At 35.8% G+C, this 19,253-nt stretch overlaps 4 protein-coding genes across 5 annotated transcripts; 1 reads left to right on the forward strand and 3 right to left on the reverse strand.

The window, feature by feature from the left end:
- Window positions 1-1,213: 1,213 nt before the first annotated feature.
- LOC125212286 (GDSL esterase/lipase At1g28580-like) lies at window positions 1,214-3,178 on the reverse strand. Of its 2 annotated transcripts, none has more exons than XM_048112406.2 (5): window positions 2,837-3,178; window positions 2,558-2,761; window positions 2,101-2,249; window positions 1,709-1,988; window positions 1,214-1,626 (listed from the first exon to the last, which is right to left on the reverse strand). In XM_048112406.2, exons 1-5 carry the CDS (start codon window positions 3,078-3,080, stop codon window positions 1,364-1,366), a joined length of 1,140 nt encoding a protein of 379 aa, XP_047968363.1. In that variant the 5' UTR covers window positions 3,081-3,178; the 3' UTR covers window positions 1,214-1,363. The 2 variants fall into 2 exon arrangements, with proteins under 2 accessions (XP_047968363.1, XP_088923450.1); XM_089067324.1 differs by having other exon boundaries at window positions 2,558-2,732; window positions 2,837-3,155.
- A 4,418-nt stretch (window positions 3,179-7,596) lies between these two features.
- On the reverse strand, window positions 7,597-9,740 carry LOC125212780 (GDSL esterase/lipase At1g28590-like). Its single transcript, XM_048113038.2, has 5 exons — window positions 9,405-9,740; window positions 9,124-9,327; window positions 8,737-8,885; window positions 8,106-8,385; window positions 7,597-8,021 (listed from the first exon to the last, which is right to left on the reverse strand). The coding sequence occupies exons 1-5, from the start codon at window positions 9,685-9,687 to the stop codon at window positions 7,759-7,761; spliced, it is 1,179 nt and encodes a 392-aa protein (XP_047968995.1). The 5' UTR covers window positions 9,688-9,740; the 3' UTR covers window positions 7,597-7,758.
- Window positions 9,741-10,623: 883 nt separating this feature from the next.
- Window positions 10,624-12,970, reverse strand: LOC125210582 (pyruvate decarboxylase 1). The gene is made up of 4 exons (XM_048110120.2): window positions 12,165-12,970; window positions 11,477-12,038; window positions 11,001-11,396; window positions 10,624-10,930 (listed from the first exon to the last, which is right to left on the reverse strand). The coding sequence occupies exons 1-4, from the start codon at window positions 12,779-12,781 to the stop codon at window positions 10,760-10,762; spliced, it is 1,746 nt and encodes a 581-aa protein (XP_047966077.1). The 5' UTR covers window positions 12,782-12,970; the 3' UTR covers window positions 10,624-10,759.
- A 3,746-nt stretch (window positions 12,971-16,716) lies between these two features.
- LOC125212002 (SGNH hydrolase-type esterase superfamily protein) lies at window positions 16,717-18,902 on the forward strand. Its single transcript, XM_048112002.2, has 5 exons — window positions 16,717-17,019; window positions 17,092-17,307; window positions 18,116-18,183; window positions 18,278-18,439; window positions 18,530-18,902. The coding sequence occupies exons 1-5, from the start codon at window positions 16,921-16,923 to the stop codon at window positions 18,687-18,689; spliced, it is 705 nt and encodes a 234-aa protein (XP_047967959.1). The 5' UTR covers window positions 16,717-16,920; the 3' UTR covers window positions 18,690-18,902.
- Window positions 18,903-19,253: the final 351 nt, after the last annotated feature.

Here is a 19,253-nt window from a genome sequence, read left to right on the forward strand (position 1 = left end):
GACGTGATATTATTCTCTATTTATTTATATGCAAGATGACTTTGATAATGATTATGAAAAAAATTGAATATATAAATATATAGTAAAATGAAACACTTTTGTATATAGATTTATTATGTGCTTGAATATACTTATGTATTTGTTATACATTCCTGGTGAAATTTTCTATGTAAATTAATAATATATTATTATATTTAGAGAGTTTTTATTGTATATATATCTGGTTGGAAGTGTGCTATATATATTTCCACTTGTTAACATTTATTGTTGTAAGGACATATGTGCGAACCAATATACAAATAGGATTGCCACCTTAGTATTTCTTGAGTTGGAATTCTTTTTTTCATGGATAGGTGGAGCCATGTATATTGGTTCGCACATCTTATTTTTTAGGTATATCATATTTATGCAACAATGTTTTTTTTTTGGTTAAATCCGTTGTCCATTTATAGATGCAGAGATGCAGACGACATTCTTTAACTTATTTTGAGACGTCATCGCAACAAAAATAGTTTGTGAAATACATACAATAGCATAAGTATGGATTTTAGATCATTGAAATTTATATTTCATTAGTATAAATTTGTATACTTTGTTCGCGCGAGACCTAAAATATATTCAAATTAGTGACACAATACACATAATCAAATAATCAATATAAACTCTTATCAGATTAGTGCTACAAATGTAATAGTAGTGTACTAATTGTTTATGTCTTCTCAAAAAAGTTATTTTATTTTATATTTAAATTGAATGTCGGACTTGACTTAAATGTACAATAGAAACATATTGATTAGTCAAACTTTACGAATTGACTTTATTATTTGCACTTAGTGCCAATGCTTGGCACGGTTAGTAATTAATATTCCAAGAGTCTAACCAATCATCTATCTATGTCATAAAAATTAAAAGTGAAAAATGTTATTTTGGGGGCATTATAGGAAATCATTAAAGACATGTTCTCTCTTATTTCATTCTCAATTTAGTGAGAAATATAAATGAATTTCAAATAGCAGACTGTTTTGGCCAATTAAAATATGCCATTTCGTGCTCTCATGATCTCATCACTTCGAAATTTAGTCTAAATTTGGGTAATTATATGAAATTAATATTCAACTTTTATACCACTTACTAGTGCCATTACGTTAGTTCAAGCTCTCGTCACTTAAAATTTTGAGCCGAAAATTTGGTAAATTAAGTAAGGGCCAAAACATGAATTCAATATCCATCTTTTATTCCCATTAATTAGCAAGAATTAAACATGTGGACTCTACGTTATTTTTCTACATAATATTGCCTCAATAAATAGAAGAGGCAAATTCAAATCACATACAAATAAGCACCACATTTTGAATGTTGATGATTAATAGTGATAAAGTTGATCATCATCCCTGTTGAAGGCAGGACAAGCAGTGGTGATATGAGGAATGGCGTAAGGTCCTTGAAGCAAACCTTGCGCTATGAGTCGGTAAGCTGCTTCCGTCAAGTGTATGCCGTCCCAACTAGCATATGAAGCCGGATCATCACATGATCTCGCCGGAGGAATGCCGCACTTCCCCGTTCCGTTGTAGTTGTACGGCCCTCCCCCTCCACAGCAAGCGCTCAGAATAATATCCTTTGAAAATCCTGCACTCACAACTCAACTAATCAAAGCCCATCTAATTACCGTAGATAAATAAACATTAGATAAACGGTTTCCGAAATGCACCGTATTCGGCTGGTGAGAGATAGAAACGCATTGCAGCATTGTAATAATCCGCGTAGATCAGGACTGCGTGAGGATAAAGCTCTCGAATGCGGCTTAGTTCCTTCTGGAGGAGCTGGTTGTGGTAGATGGTGAAGTCGTTAGGCCAATTGAGGCATCCTGTTTTGGGGTCGTAGTCTTGGGCACTGCTACTATCCTTATATGCTGCTAAACAAAATGGAAAGCAGCCTATTGGTAGATTCCCAGGGACCATCAACGTCTCGGCACCAAGCTTAATCAGTTCCTGCATTTGATTGCATCGGAAAATAAGTTAATTTGCAAGCAATATATTAAGGAATTTAGGACTATATAAAGCTGGCAATATAATACTAATGTGGAGTTTGGGATATTAGTACTTCAATGGTGGAGCCGATGTAGTGAATCACTAGTTGAACGAGCGGTTGCATCTCCTCCAAACTCGACCCTTGCATAATCGGATGGTTGTAATCGTTTCCGCCGATCTCTCCCATCAGAACCAGAGACTTTTGCAGAAACTTTCTCCCATCTTACGTCAATGATAAATCAGAAAACCAAGTGAAATTTTTCTGTTGTGACAGAATAGAGCAATTGTGTAATCGAGATAAACAGAAACTTAAAGAGACACAGAATTTACGTGGTTCACCAACGTTGCATTGGCTATGTCCACGGGCGCGGAGAACAGATTTTCAGATTACAGAGTTGTATGCCCTACTTCTATATAAATAGGCACGCAGACGACGGGCCGTTCGGCTAGCGGCAAATTATACGGATTCAAGACATACTAAAATCTTCTAATTAGATAGTGATTAGGATTGGGGAAGAGATATTTTATACCTGGAATTGTGGCTAAAAATTCTTTGAGCCAATCAATTTGAGTTCCAAGAGACACATTGGTAAAAGTATTAGGGAATCCAATACTCCCCAAAAAGTCAAAATCAAGAGCTGTAGCTCCGATAACCGCAAAATTGACTCCTTTGCTGAAGCTCCGATCTCTTCCAGTAATGTACGGCTGCACCAACGGCAGCCCCAAGCTTTGAGCTGGCCGGCCGGAATGTTGAGATCTATTCAACTACTTTAAAAAAACAACAAAATTACTTGTATATAATAGCATACCGATGAAGTCAATGACGAGACGGCCGTCGGAGCATCGTCCGGTGGGGCGGTGGAAGAAAGTCCGGCCGTAAGGCGGCAGAACATAGCTCGGCGTATGGGTGTCGGCTCCGAAGAGCATTGGATAGTTGCCGGTATCGGCAAGCGAATCGCCGAAGCTGACGATGGATTCATAGCATCCGGCCAGCGATTGGGTGCTAGCTGACCGGATTAATGCGATGATTATGGTTGCAAGTACAAGGAACATTTTGGGGAGCAGGAGGTAGGTAAGGGCCAGGGGGATTCTAGTATCTACTCATTTCTGCTTATGTGTAAATTTCCAAATCGAGTGTATTTTTCACTTTCCAAATATAGAGTGTTTAATTGATGAGTATATTGAGTATTTAAAATGTCAGTGTTAATTTTTAAATGTAGAACTGTTACGATCTTCCAGGCACGAAAATTTTTATATGCATTAATTTTAAAAGAATAATTTGTATGAAAAAATTATTGGTGTTGAGCTTTTTTTTTTCTTACTTATTTTGCGTCTTCGAGAATTCAATTTTGATAATAAATTAGAGTGAACTATAAAAATAGTCTCTGGACTATGTGTTTATCTCGCCAATGAATCCTCGACTTTAAAAATATGCCCAGACAATCTTGGACTAAGCGTTTATTTCGAAAATGGTCCTTTTTTCACTATTTCGTGACGAAAATACCCTTTTGGGGGTTTGGACAATTTAGTCCTTTTACATTTTAAATCTGATATTATTTTAGTGATGTACTAAATTTGATATTATTTCAAAATTATCATTCTTCTCACTTTTGACATCCTTCACTTTGTTTCTTTATTTCAATATTAAATTTAATTTTATAAAATTAAATTTTAAATTTCTATTTTTAAATATCAATAATTTTTTTAATTATTAATATTACTACTCCCTCCGTCCCGCTCAAGATGACACGTTTTCCTTTTTAGTTTGTCCCAACTAAGATGACACATTTCCTTTTTTGGTAACTTTCTCTATCCAATTAATACACTCAACCACTTTTTCTCACTCCTATTAAAATATTCATCTTTCTTTATCTCTCTACTTTAATACTTACACCCACCTTCTCTCTCTCTAATTAAACACTTTAACCAATAACTCCTAAAACCCCGTGCCAGCTAAGCAATGTGTCATCTTATCCGGGACGGAGAGAGTATTAAATAACAAATTAATTGTATTAATCAAATATGATAGTGTTTAATATTTAGAGTGAACTGCCTAATTAGGCCCTAGACTTGTAACGTCTCACCTTTGCGGTACCTAAACAAAAAAAATATCACCAGCGGTATCCAGACTTGTAGTTATGCACGTTTGAAGGTTTTTTGCATTTTTTTATACAGTTTTTGGACCTTTAAACCCCCAAAAGGGTGAAGGGCAAATTTGTTAATTCATTCTTCATTTTGCTGACATCACACTCTCTTTCACAGTTCCATTTTTATTTTGTAATTTTGCATTCACTCTCTCTCCTGGGACGGATCTCCTCCTATCCAGAGCCATAACAATAAAAAATGGGTTGAAAGCTGTATCAATATATGGAGAGAAAGGAATAAGGAGAGAAGAGATACATTGAGCTCATTCTTGGTTGGCGAGCTCATTCTTGGTATTGGAGGAGAGCTGAAGAAGGTGCTAAAATATTGTATGGAAGGAGAAATCACAAGTTTCATCAAGGTATGGCTCTCCACTTATCTATCTCTAACCTATTGTTACATCGCCGCCACGATGTTGCGGAGCTCCGGCGCCGGGCTTGCCTCGTTCCTTCCAGTGGTATGCCTATTTACCACCGGCTTCTTCCTCGCCTGGCTTGCAACCTTCAAACTCCTCATGCTCGCCTTCCACCAAGTCCCTTTCTCTCCCTCCCAAGAATTCTAGCCGTTGCTTGTCTCCCAAACAAGCTCCGTCAAGATGACTAAAAAAAAAAGACACCGAAAGGGGCTCCAAATCACTGACTTATTAACAGAGAGAGTGAATGAGTGCAAAAATACAAAATTAAATGAGAATTGTGTGAGAGAGAGATTGATGTCAGCAAAATGGAGAATGTATGGACAAATTTGCCCTTTACCTCTTTGGGGGTTTAAAAGTCCAAAAACAATGCTAAAAAGTGTAAAAACCCTTCAAACGTGCATAACTACAAGTTTGAATACCGCTGGTGATATTTTTTTTGTTTAGATACCGCAAAGGTGAGACACTACAAGTTTAGGACCTAATTAGGCAGTTCACTCTATTTAGGTACAACGACGCCTTAGTTTAAATCAATATTTAATAGTTTTAATCATAAATAAATCATATAACACGATTTATTCTTAAATAAATATGCATCTAATGTAAGACTAATATAGTTTTCGTTTATTAATTTAAAAACGATCAAAATTAACTAGAAAATTTCAACAAAAATTCTCTTATATCAAATTTTTAGTCAACTTCATAATATTTTTAGTCAAATTCTCCTATACATTAGATGCATATTTATTTAATTGTGTTAATATGATCTATTTATGATTAAAACTATTAAATATTTATTAAAACTAAGGCGTCTGTCGTACCTTATTGATTAAATATTAGACACTATCAAATATTGATTAAAACTATTACTTCCTCCATCCCAGATAATTCGTCCTAGTTTTCCATTTCGGTCCGTCCCACATAATTTGTCTCACTTCACTTTTACCATTTTTGGCAGTGGACCCCATATTCCACTAACTCATTCATACTCACATTTTATTATGAAACTAATATATAAAGGTAGGATCCACATTTTACTAACTTTTTCAACCCACTTTTCATTACAATTCTTAAAACTCGTGCCTTGTCAAAGTGACCCGAATTATCCGGGACGGAGGGAGTAATTTGTTATTTAATAGTAATTTTAATAATTAAAAAAATTTATTGATATTTAAAAATTAAAATTTAAAATTTAATTTTATAAAATCAAATCTAATATTGAAATAAAGAAATAAAGTGAAGGATGACAAAAGGGAAGAAGAATGATAATTTTGAAATAATATCAGATTTAGTACATCATTGAAATAATATCAAATTTAAAATGTAAAAAGACCAAATTGTCCAAACCCCCTAAAAGGGTATTTTCGTCACGAAACAGTGAAAAATGACCATTTTCGAGATAAAAGCTTAGTCCAGGGTTGTCTGGGGATATTTTTAAAGTCCAGGGTTCATTGGTGAGATAATCGCATAGTCCAGTGACTATTTTTGTAGTTCACACAATAAATTATATTGTGACCGTGTATTCAATTTGTATGCGTTACACATGTTGATTTATGGACAATTGCATATTTTGGTGAATTCACAAAATCTAGGATTGTGTTTTGTGGGTTTTTTTGGTTGTTTTGATGTTGCTTTGGCTAATTATGTTCGATGGTTTCGTTATTGGAACCATCAAAATTTGGATTTTGTCGATTTTAGTTAAAATCGGATTTGGAAAATTAAATGGAATCACATTCGGAGTCAGCAATTTGCGATTTGCTGGGGAGCTATTGTGCTAGCCGTAAGGATTTAATGTCTTGCTGAGTTCGCGAGATACGGGAACCTAGTGACTCGTTGACTAGCCACTGTACTCCAGAAAGTTAACAACGACTTGCTTGCAAACATTTGTATTCGGTTTAAAAATTGCAAAATTCAATCATTAACAATTCTTTACAGTTAATACAGAAACATGTAACAAGAATTCTTAATCATCATCCAAACATATTGAGTTCAACTAATCCACAAATTTCATTCCATGTACATAATGAATTGCCACGAATTGAAACTTATTTAATACATCAAATTCAGCAACCCAAATAAAACACGTATTGGAATGTGTGCAACAATATTTTGACAATTTAATATGCGTAAATGATAACAGAAATATTTCACTTGATTCACAATCAATTTAACGCATTAAAAAAAAGTTAAAACACCAACATGAATAATCATAAGTCATAACAATCTCGCCGCCAAACACAATAAAAAATTAACCGCATGATTTTAATCATAAAAACGAAAAACCTAATTCCCCTTTTCCCAATTCTAGAATCGTCAATAGAGTGACTCTGATACTACTCATTGAAATAATTGAGTGAACAATTACATAAAGTTCTATATGATGATTAACCGAGAACGACGGAGAAGGAGCATAAACTGTAAAGCGGAAGCGTATCTTGATCTATCTAGAATTGAACGAACGACGGATTTGTTTTACAGTCTGCCGAGAGAATACAGAGATATTGAATGTTCTTCTGACATTTGGGGACCATAACCCTAACTTATATTTATAATAAATATAAATCCCTTTATTTTTTATTCGGTCCCTCATCAAATAGAAAATCTCATATGGTATTTACACTTATTTTATTTATTATGGAAATAAGTGTAGATACCATATGAGATTTTCTATTTGATGAGGGATCGAATAGAAAATAAATGGGTTTATATTTATAATAAATATAAGTTAGGGTTATAGTGTACAGACGTTAGAAGAACATTCGATATCTCTATGTCGTTATATGAAATTAATATTCAGCTTTTATACCACTGACTCGTGCCATTACGTTAGTCCAAGCTCTCTCGTCACTTAAAAATTTTGAGCCGAAAATTTGGCTAATTATGAAAAGGCAAAAATATGAATTCAATATCCATCTTTTATTCCATTTAATTAGCAAGAATTAATTAGGAAACAATGTGGGCTCTACATATTTTCTCTACATACTCTAATTTTCTTAAATATTCGTACTAAACATGTGACCAATTCTCACTTCTTTATTCCCATTCAATAATTTTCATTTATTAAATACACGAATAAATACAACCTGAGTAAATTAAGCTATTGCCTCAATAAATAATTAAATAGAAGAGGCAAATTAAAATCACATACAAATAAGCACCACATTTGAATGTTGATGATTAATAGTGATAAACTTGATCATCATCCCTGTTGAAGGCAGGACAAGCAGTGGTGATATGAGGAATGGTGTAGGGTCCTTGAAGCAAGCCTTGCGCTATGAGTCGGTAAGCTGCTTCCGTCAAGTGTAAGCCATCCCAACTAGCATATGAAGCCGGATCATCACATGATCTCGCCGGAGGAATGCCGCACTTCGCCGTTCCGTTGAAGTTGTACGGCCCTCCCCCTCCACAGCAAGCGCTCAGAATAATATCCTTTGAAAATCCTGCACTCACAACTCAACTAATCAAATCCAATTTAATTACTCTAGATAAATAAACATTAGATTAGTATGGTTTCGAAAATGCACCGTATTCGGCTGGTGAGAGATAGAAGCGCATTGCAGCATTGTAATAATCCGCGTAGATCAGGACTGCGTGAGGATAAAGCTCTCGAATGCGGCTTAGTTCCTCCTGGAGGAGCTGGTTGTGGTAGATAGCGAAGTCGTTAGGCCCATTGAGGCATCCTGTTTTGGGATCATAGTCTTGGGCATTGCTACTATCCTTATATGCTGCTAAACAAAATGGAAAGCAGCCTATTGGTAGATTCCCAGGGACCATCAACGTCTTGGCACCAAGCTTAATCAGTTCCTGCATTTGATTGCATCGGAAAATAAGTTAAGTTGCAAGCAATATACTCCCTCCGTCCCGCTTTAGCAGTCCCATTGACTTTTCTGCACTCGTTTTATAAAAATGATAATAAATAGTTAAAGTGGAGAAATAATAAAGTAAAAAAGAGAATAATGTAGATACGACTCTTCTCTATATTATTCTCTTTTTTACTTTATTATTTCTCCACTTTAACTATTTATTATCATTTTTATAAAACGAGTGCAGAAAAATCAATGGGACTGCTAAAGTGGGACGGAGGGAGTATTAAGGAATTTAGGACTATATAAAGCTGGCAATATAATACTAATGTGGAGTTCGAGATATTAGTACTTCAATGGTGGAGCCGATATAGTGAATCACTAGTTGAATGAGCGGTTGCATCTCCTCCAAACTCGACCCTTGCATGATCGGATGGTTGTAATCGTTTCCACCGATCTCTCCCATCAGAACCAGAGACTTTTGCATTAACTTTCTCCCATCTTATGTCAGTGATAAATCAGAAAACCAAGTGAAATTCTTCTAATTAGATACTTCCTTTTTTTCCCTTATTTTGCGAAGACGAAGATGATATACTAAATAGTTAAAATGGAAAGAAAATAAAGTAAGAAATAGAATAATATAAAAAAAAGTGTATATACATTATTCTATTAATTACTTTCCTTTCTCGCCACTTTAATTATTTACTGATTAATGTTGGGGATGAGTATTTTATAGTACCTGGAACTGTGGCTAAAAATTGTTTGAGCCAATCAATTTGAGTTCCAAGAGAGACATTGGTAACAATATTAGGGAATCCAATATTCCCCAAAAATTCAGAATCAAGAGCAGTAGCTCCGATAACCGCAAAATTGACTCCTTTGCTGAAGCTCCGATCTCTTCCAGTAATGTACGGCTGCACCAACGGCAGCCCCAAGCTTTGAGCTGGCCGGCCAGAATGTTGAGATCTTTTCAACTACTTCAAAAAAAAACAACAAAATAATGTGTATATAATAGCATACCGATGAAGTCAATGACGAGACGGCCGTCGGAGCATCGTCCGGTGGGGCGGTGGAAGAAAGTCCGGCCGTAAGGCGGCAGAATACAGGCCGGCGTATGGGTGTCGGATACGAGAATTGGATAGTTACCGGTATCAGCAAGCGAATCGCCGAAGCTGACGATGGATTCATAGCATCCGGCCGGCGATTGGCTGCTAGCTGACCGGATTAATGCGATGATTATGGTTGCAAGTGCAATGACCATTTTGGAGAGAACGAGTTTGGTAGGGGATTCTAGTCCACTCATATCTGCTTATGTGCGTATTCCCAAATAGAGTGTACTATATTTTTCACTTTCCAAAAAAGGAGTGTCTATTGATATGTTCTTGAAAATGATATAGTGCATCATATATTTATGGAGTATAAAAATCATCATTATTACCGATATAAATCAATAAATGTAATGTAATACCAAATTCATCTTAATAAATATGAAATATTTGTTTATTAACACAAGATTTATTAGTATTAGTTTTGAGAGTTAATGAATAAAAAGTAAAGTAAGAGACAGTAAAATAGAGATGATGTTGTTTCCATTTTGAAAAATATTTAATTTTTATTGAAACAATCCAAAAGAAGGAAAAAATAGTTCTTCCAAGCACGAATATTTTTATATGCATTTGATTTTAAAAGACTAATTTATTTGAGAAAATTATTGGTGTTGACATGTCATTTATGCTTTTTTTTTCTTACTTATTTTGCGTTTTCTTCTAACAAAACACTGAAAATGAAAAATATTATTAAGTCATTTAATTTTTGTGCAACAAATATGATTTATATTTATATAATTTCAATTTACTTAATTTGGTGCAAGACAGATTGTTCTTGTCGTTAAAAGTGCACATGATGTACAAAACTTTACACTGTATTACTCCACGTCATACAATTCTAAAACATTTTCACATCAAAAAGGTCACCAATAAGGTGATTTTTCTAACAAAGAAAACATGAAATTTCGTCAAAAGAGTATGTACCAATATAACCAAATGACTAGTTAATGATTTCGATATATTTAACATCCGATTCGTAATTCAAGTTTGATGATTCGATTATACTATATGATTATCATTTCACTTAAATAGAACAGTAATTTTAAAAGCATCAATAGTTAAGTATTACTCTATAATGCAGTATTACTCTATAATGCAGTATCAATAGTTAAGTATTACTCTATAATGCAGTATTCCCAAATAACTCTTTCTTCATTATACACTGGCTTAGTTGCATATGAACCGAAGAAATAAAAACGACACGCTCCTATTACAAAAGAGCAACGCAAATTCAGAGCAAGCAGATTTTTATTTTGTCCATTGATTATCTTATTGAGGATTGGGAGGTCGACTATTAGCAGCAGAGACACGAGATCCCCATTCCAGCAGCTCTTTGCTCGTGTCATCCTTGTGAACAAACACTTCAATGAAGCACAACGACTCCTTGTGCGTCTCTGTCGCCGTTGCTATGGCTTCCACCAACTCATCTTCCGTTTTCACCTGCTCCCAACAACATGTTAGACACACAACTACTCTAATTCACATTGATCATGAATGTATGTGTGATTACCTTTGCAGTCCAGCATTTGCCTTCTCCATTGTGAATAGCATCCACAAGGCCTGTGTAGTCCCAGTTCTTGATCACATTGTACGGCCCGTCGTGTATCTCGACTTCAATCGTGTATCCACCGTTGTTGATTAGGAATATGATGCTCTTCTGCCCACATCTTATCATGGTGGATATATCCTGAGCCGTCACCTGGAAACTTCCATCGCCTATGCAGGCAATGACGCGCTTATCGTTAGCAGCCTGCGCATAGCCAAGAGTTGCACCAACTGACCACCCGATTGATCCATACTGCATCTGAAACTCGTACCCACAATTCTCCGGGAGACGAAGCTTCTGACAGTTGAACCATGAATCCCCTGTCTCTGAGATCACTGCACTATTGCCACTCAGCATTTCCTGTTGTGCAATTCAATGATTGATGTCAAGGATTTCTACTTCAACTTAGTACTAGTGTTAATGTTTATTAGTAATATTACCTGGATGTGCTTGAAGAGGATGTTAACCCTCAATGGCTCATCCTTATCGTGTCTCAGAGCAATGCCAGGAGGGACATATATCCTTCGGTAGTTCTCCATAGCCGTGGTGTTTCTCTTCAGCCTCTTGGCCAATGCGGTCAGGAAATCAGTCATGAAAACCCAACCAAAGGAAGGGCCGTTGCCTATGGTCACGCGGTTGGGCTGCACGATCACAGATTTCTCCTTCTTGATCAACAGAGAGTAGCCGACCGAGCTGTAGTCGTTGAAGATAGGGCCAAGGAAGATGTATGCATCAGCCGATTCCACAATCTCGCCACAGAAGGAGGTGCTCACCGCTCCCCAGTAGGTGCCTATGAAGTGCGGATGACTCTCCGGGACGAGTCCCTTGCCCGAGGGCATCACGGCTATCGGATAGCCACAAGCATCTGCGAGTTCAACGAAAGCCTTTTGCGCCTTTGAAAACCTCAGCTTTGGTCCTCCTATAATCACTGGCTTGACTGCTTTATTCAGAAACTCGGCCGTTGCTTCCACTGCTGCTTCAAGACCAAGCTGATTGCTAACCCTGTCCAAATCAACAGAAATGAGATTGCTGTTGTTACAGACCAAACAGAAGAACGCATCCCAAAATGACTACGCTACATTCCGAAATCAAGAAAAATATAAATAAATAAAATGAGACGGGACTTACTTTGGAGCAAGAAAAAATGGGACAGGCTCTCTGGCAAAAGTAGGATGAGGAATGGCAGGCAAATTGCAGCTTATGCTTATATAAACAGGCTTACTCTCTTTCAGAGCAGTGGAAATGGCGGTATCGATCAACTCATGGGCATCATCCAGGTTATTAACCACGGCCTGAAAACAAGTGACGGTCTGAAAACAGCGGAGCTCCTGGGTGAAATCGGGCAGGCCGATGGTGTGATGCAGGATCCGATTGGTTCCGTAATCGTTGGAGTTGGGGCCGCCGACGATGCAGATGACAGGCAAGTTCTCGCTGTAGGCCCCGGCGATGGCGTTGAGCACGCTGAGGCCGCCCACGGTGAAGGTGACGGCGCAGGCGCCGACACCCTTTGCCCGGGCGTAGCCGTCGGCGGCGTACCCGGCGTTGAGCTCGTTGCAGCAGCCGATGAGGTTGAGGCCGGGCTCGTCGATGAGGTGGTCGAGGAGGGTGAGGTTGAAGTCCCCTGGGACGGAGAAGACGTCCGTCGCGCCTATCTGGACCAGCCGCCGCGCCAGGTGTCGGCCTAGAGTGCCCGATGACGCGGCGGCGGATGGGGCGGCGGGGCAAATCGCGTTGCTGGAATTCATTTTTGATCTGTTTGTTATGGTTCAGTTGTAAGAGAAGTGATTGGTTTGGAGATAGAAAGATGGCAGAGTTGAGGGGATTTATAGGGGGGAGGTTTTGGTGGAAGTGAATAAACACTGTGGGCAGTGTGTGAGGAGAAGATGCAGTGTGGAATTTAGTGTTGACGGTATTGTTTGTCGCCAAGGAGGCGATTGATTGAAATGTTTATGATTGTTTACAACTTATTGGGTGAATAATGTTGCTTTATGGGTTATAAAATGTGGAAAATAGTGGTGGATTAGCAAAGCATCTCCGAAAACAAGAGGCGTTACTTTTTGTGGTATCCAATAAGCGCAGGTGGTTTAATACTATCAACTGCTGCTTATGCGATTCCGAGGTTATGTCTCTAAATTTCTGCTAGATACTACTAATATCAAATGGTGAGCTTTATTTTTAACTTTATCTTCATAAGGAGATGGTATTAATGGCGTGGAGAACCTCCTCTGGTATCGTATTTGTTAAATAATTTCTTCTTGACCAATACATATGCAACTGGCAAGTGGGTGGGTCACCATAAAATATTGTACAATTACAGAAAAGGCAGTTTAGGCCCAATGGGCTTTAATTAATATATACCAAAAGAGTGGACTGGGAAAACAGAAGAAGATTTTGAAAACTTTTCATGATTGGCCTACTCATTACTGTTCATCTCGATTAATATTTTGGCATGGTGAAAACTTTTCAAACGCCAAATTCATGGAATATAACTGAAATGAGAAGTATTCAGACTTCAGGTGATGCTCTATATCCTACCTTTTTTTTTCTTTTTCTTTGGGGGGGGGGGGGGTTGCAAAGTTGAAATTTATAAATGGTCCATATATAACTATTAAGTTGCCCACACACGGCTCATATTATCGTCAATACCTTAAACTAACCATATAATAATCACATATGCGTCCTTTATCACTTTTAATTTACTTCACCGTTCTATGTTTATAATAGATGCATATCAGGCAAAAATATTGAAAAATAAATATTTAATAGTATATAAAGTTAAGATAATAAAGTAAAAAAGAGGATAAAATATGAGAGATAGCGTGTATTGATTTATGGCAATTGTAGAAGTGTATTTATTATATTGGAATGATGAAAAAAAAATATGACTTTATTAACGTGGAACAAAGCGAGTACTATTTTGAATAAAAATGATTCTAAATCCCTTAAAGTATATCTAGATTTTATATTAAAGCTAGAATACTTGTATTCTACATTTTTATTAAATACTAATCTGTTATTCTCTTTGTTCTAAGATAGTATCGACATTTCTATTGAGCATGGAGCTTAAAAGATTGATATTTTCAAGCTTATATTGGAGAGAACAAAGTAGGAGAAGAAATAAAGTATAAAAGAGAGAAAAGCTTTTGCCAATAATTCATAATTTATATATATATATATTTTTTTTTCTAGTGTAATATTATTTTTTTATAGTATAAATCTTTTAGAATTAATATCAGTTTATCTATTTTTATATATAAGTATTAAAAAAATTTCTACATTAACTTATAAGTAATTTATACATTTAAATATATTTATCGATAAAAATCATTCACTAATTTTTAATAATTTTTATATTTATATACTCCAGTAGATAAAGGTTTAATATATTTTGTTATGTATATTATTTATTAAATTGAATATATTTTGTATATTGTGTATTGTATATGTTTGTAATAGGACAACGGTTTCATCAGTGATTCACTCGATCTGACCGGTTGAACTATAAACAAATAGCTTCGTCGGTTTATTTATTGATTCGGTTTTTAAAATATTGATAAGGTTTTAAAAATTTAAAGAGAGGGATAAAATGTGACATCCCTAACCCGAAACTTACATTATTTTGCATATTATCATATTATTTTGTCATTGCATAATAAATTGTCATTTATACTATATAGATATTAAGTGTGCCATAAAAGATATATTTATGGTTATGATCGACTCACTATAATCGAATATATAGATAGTTTTCATATACGGAAATCATTAAATAGATGTATATATATATTGTATTATAGTATAAAATACCACGTATATATAAATAATTATGTAAATGTGTGTGCATGTGTACTATATAGTACTACTAATTATGTACGTACATATATATATTAGTACATAGAAAATGATAGTAATCCTAAATCAATATAATATAAATAATAGTTGTAACATTGCTTGAAATAAAATGTGTTAGTATGTACGTGGCTACTAATTAATAGTGCCACTAATCTTATAGGACAAATGTCAAATAAATGGACTATAATTTGCATGTTGCTATTTATTTTAATATTTATAATTATTATCAGTAGCTTTAAGTTATTACTTTTCAATAATCACTTTTGCCTACTTATATAATCACACATATAGTCAGTGAGCAAAGAAAAAAATAAAAAGAGAAAGGGAAACAGAATGATACATAGTTAGTAGAGGAAAATTAGAAGAAGAAAGGAAATAAGAATTGTGGATCGCAAAACCAGAATCAGAATTTAGTTCAATTATTTATCAGGTGTGTATAAATCACACTTTTAATTTTATATGTGATATTTGAGTGATTGTTAATTATTGAATTTGATTGAGTAATTGAATTATATGGTGTGAAATTTACATGGATATGTTTTATATATCATGTTGGAATTATTTGATTGAATATAATATAGATATGTAGTTGATGACATTGATATATGTTACATGTGGTTTTGAAAGTACATGAATCATGTGATTAAAGAGGATCTGTGACAGCCTTGCACTGGATCTGAAATTTTAGAGGGACCTATGAGTCCAATACAGAGGGACCTTCGGGTCGAATACAGAGGGACCTATGAGTCCAATACAGAGGGACCTTCGGGTCATAGAGGAATCCCGGGCAGATACCAGACTTGATTTGTCACATAATAATAAACTGCGCAGAGTGGCATAATGCATATTTATATGAATTATTTTTAATATATGTTGTTTATTGTTGAATATTTTGGCTAGAGAATATGTTTGATTTTCGTGATGTGAAATTAAAGGTATGGTTTATATATACTGAGTTGTGGCTCATATAAACCACTAATATTTTTTAGGAATAAGAGATTAGTGAAGTTTTTGGTTGACGTTGGTCGTAGGAACTCCACATGTTATCAGGGTCGGCGGCTGACACGTTTTGGCAACCTTCTCCTCCTCATCATTTTTGCATATAAATAAATGTGTAGTATATAGAGTGGTGAGAGGGTACCACTACGGTTTAGAATGTTTTGAAACATGTACTTGTTAAATATTGGTTTTTGAAATTATATAAAATGTGCATTTCATTTACTTGGCGGGTGGATTATTTATTTAAAATCTTGAATTTATCTATAGTAAATGCATACGTCATAAGGGTTGAGGTGTGACATAAAAGATTGGATAAAAGATTGTTGGCGGGTTGTTGAGTATTTAAAAGAAAAGGATAAGAATAACGTAAGAAAAAATAAGTTTATGACTTTTAAGATAATTTGTCTTTAAAAATATGAAAAAGGAAATAAAATAAAAGAAAGAAAGATAGTAAAATATTTTATTTATTTTCTAGATAAGGGAACAGATAAAATAATAAAGAAAGTGAATTTATCTATTACTCTTTCAGACCCACATAATTTGACTTAGTATTTCATTTTGGACTGTCGCACAATCATTTTTAATAGTAGACCTCATATTTCACTAACTTATTCCTACTCATATTTTATTATAAAATTAATATTTTAAAAATAGGACTCATATCCCACCAACTTTTTTAACTCACTTTCCATTAGATTTCTTAAAATTTGTGTCAGGTCAAGGTGTCCCAAATTATGTGGGATGGAGGGAGCAGAGGGTAATTTGCCGATTTCTTATCAATCCAATTTCGAAAGGTTATTAAAAACAGCCCATGGAAATGCGCAAAGAGCACACGGTCTACGCATACTACAATTAAATACAGAACCAACCAAATTTACTAGTCTAAAAAGTCCTACACAAAATCCAGCAACCACCTCCCATTACCTAATAAACTAGAATTCTAAATCGAAACTGCTGAAAACGTTTGATTGGGAGAGATTAGGATTTAAATAGCGCATTGGAAATAACAAGAATAGAGAGTGTGATCGGAGAAATGAGACCCAAGATTTATCTGTTCGGCGACTCAATCACCGAAGGCTCCTTCTCCAACGGCGGATGGGGTGCTTCCCTCGCACATCACTTCGCTCGCAAGGTAATATTATAGTACTACAGTTATATGTATGGCTGTGGTTGGTTTTGACTTTTGACTACTTGACGATTGAAGGCGGATGTGGCGTTGAGAGGCTATAGCGGTTACAACACCAGATGGGCTCTCAAGGTCATTAACAAACTGTTTCCGGCGGCCGGCGACGCTCCGCTGGCGGTGACGGTCTTCTTCGGCGCCAATGATGCCGCGCTACCGGACAGAGACAGCGGCTTTCAGCACGTGCCGCTTGATGAGTACAAGCAGAATCTTCTCGCCATTGTTGCTTATTTCAAGGTATCCACATAAATTATCTAATAATAATTCAACTGCACCCTGCACGTGGCCGCCCCACCACCGGCACGCGCGTGCCGATTTGGAAATAGAGAAACTTTCTTTTTGAGTTGTCTTGATTCATTAATGTATTACACCTAGATTGTTTGGAAAAATAAATAATGTGGAGTAGTTTATGGGAGTGTTACTTGTATCTTAATGAATGTGTAAAGAATTTTACTCCCATATTCAACAAATCAAAATAAAGGAGCCGATATGTTTAGGAGATCATTCCAATTTAATATGAGCAGCATGGCCCTTTCAAAAAAAAAGCAATATTGGCCGCACGCGGCCATCATTGATTGGACAATGGATGATTTTGCTCTCTCCTAGTGTATATATGCCTATTAGAAACAGTGGTGGTAATTACTTTGAACATATGTTGGATAATGACACTTTACCTATATTGATGATGTGACAATGACTCATCAACTATCATACTACCATATATGAGTTGTATATACTATAAATGTGGAGAAATGTTACTAAAACAAAGTAGTAGCTTTTGTGGCACTTATTGCTATCATTATGCATGGACTTGCCTGTCATTTTCACTACCTTTAACTTATTGGTTTCTCTTGTTCTTACTCTTTCTTGATTAATCCCCTCACCAATTTGTCACTTGGGAAATGTGGTATTAACTGTTATAGAGATATTTTAACACTGATGATCAGTACATAAGTTGATGCAAATGCAATGTAAGGGCCTTGCTTTTTCAATATAGAATGTAGTGCTTATGCTATGTGGTGATTAATGCTGATGATGACTGCAGAAGCAATGGCCGTCCACTCGCATCATCCTCATCACACCTCCTCCAGTCGATGACAATGCACGTCTCATGTAATACGCTCCTTGCTGAGTAATTCTATTACATAGATAGCTAGCATTTTGAAGATGCTTGATGTCTATGATTCAATCATTTAGCGTATTGCAGGTACCCGTTTGTTGAGAAACCTCTTGGGCTTCCGGAGAGGACAAATGAGGCTGCTTGCCAATACGCCAAACAGTGCCTCGACGTTGCAGCTGAATGTGGGCTCCCAGCTATCCCTCTCTGCGAAAAAATGCAGCAACTTCCTGACTGGAAGTCTCTTTTGAGGTTCTCTTCTCTCAAGTCTCATCATATTTTCTCTACCTATAACTGCCACTATTTTCCGACCCTGAAAAATATCCCTCTTCCAAAATGCAGTGATGGCCTGCACCTCAGTCAGAAAGGCAATAAGTTTGTATTCGAAGAAGTGATTAGTCTTCTAGCTAAAGAAAAAATAAGTCTCGAGACGCTACCAGCAGATCTCCCACTCATCTCTGAGATCGACCCTAACGATCCGCTCAAGTCGTTTGCGAACTAAATGGAAGAGGACGACCTTTTGCGCAAGCTTTCAGTTCACTACAATAATATATCTCTATACCAAAACTAAACCAAGACCATTATCCTGGATCCAAAATCTTATATATATGTGTTGCTCTTGTCTTCTTCTATTTAAGTTGCTACTTATCACAAGTTCTATATATGGTGTACGTTGAACGTTATGAACATATTTATAATAATCCCTTGATAGCAATACTATTAAAATTTTTCTAACTCAATGTACACATGATAAAATGAAGAGTGATCAAAATATGACCTTCACTAAGATCAGCATTGAGATGCATGTGGAAACTGAAACTGCAGCCATCTTTTTAATTCTTTCGCAAATCTTTGGAAGGAAAAACAGTAACATCAACTAGAGCTAGAAGATGGTTTAAGTAGCAAGCATACAAAAATGGTTGGAGTATGTATCGAATATATCAAAAAAATATGAGAGAAAAAGTTGTTGATTTGGGTCTTGTTGAAGATCCAGGAAGATATATAGAGATGCAGGTCATGTTGTTGGCGCCGGCAGTACATGCAAATGGATATACTTCACACGTGA

This window comes from Salvia hispanica, chromosome 3, assembly GCF_029641045.1.
Source record: "Salvia hispanica isolate PSC_SH4W2 chromosome 3, Shi_PSC_v1, whole genome shotgun sequence".
In the NCBI taxonomy this organism is placed as follows: Eukaryota; Viridiplantae; Streptophyta; class Magnoliopsida; order Lamiales; family Lamiaceae; genus Salvia; species Salvia hispanica.

Bases quoted from the DNA above. Each gene is read 5' to 3' on its own strand.
- LOC125212286 (XM_048112406.2), bottom strand. From the start codon at position 3,080: ATGTTCCTTGTACTTGCAACCATAATCATCGCATTAATCCGGTCAGCT. The intron at 2,762-2,836 runs GTATGCTATTAT...CCGGCCGGCCAG, and splicing joins TCTCGTCATTGACTTCATCG to CTCAAAGCTTGGGGCTGCCG. The intron at 1,627-1,708 runs GTGCATTTCGGA...TTGTGAGTGCAG, and splicing joins TCTCTCACCAGCCGAATACG to GATTTTCAAAGGATATTATT.
- LOC125212780 (XM_048113038.2), bottom strand. From the start codon at position 9,687: ATGAGTGGACTAGAATCCCCTACCAAACTCGTTCTCTCCAAAATGGTC. The intron at 9,328-9,404 runs GTATGCTATTAT...CTGGCCGGCCAG, and splicing joins TCTCGTCATTGACTTCATCG to CTCAAAGCTTGGGGCTGCCG. The intron at 8,386-8,736 runs GTACTAATATCT...AATCAAATGCAG, and splicing joins ATATCGGCTCCACCATTGAA to GAACTGATTAAGCTTGGTGC.
- LOC125210582 (XM_048110120.2), bottom strand. From the start codon at position 12,781: ATGAATTCCAGCAACGCGATTTGCCCCGCCGCCCCATCCGCCGCCGCG. The intron at 12,039-12,164 runs GTAAGTCCCGTC...TGATTTGGACAG, and splicing joins CCATTTTTTCTTGCTCCAAA to GGTTAGCAATCAGCTTGGTC. The intron at 10,931-11,000 runs GTAATCACACAT...TGTTGGGAGCAG, and splicing joins GCAAATGCTGGACTGCAAAG to GTGAAAACGGAAGATGAGTT.
- LOC125212002 (XM_048112002.2), top strand. From the start codon at position 16,921: ATGAGACCCAAGATTTATCTGTTCGGCGACTCAATCACCGAAGGCTCC. The intron at 17,020-17,091 runs GTAATATTATAG...TGACGATTGAAG, and splicing joins CACATCACTTCGCTCGCAAG to GCGGATGTGGCGTTGAGAGG. The intron at 17,308-18,115 runs GTATCCACATAA...TGATGACTGCAG, and splicing joins CCATTGTTGCTTATTTCAAG to AAGCAATGGCCGTCCACTCG.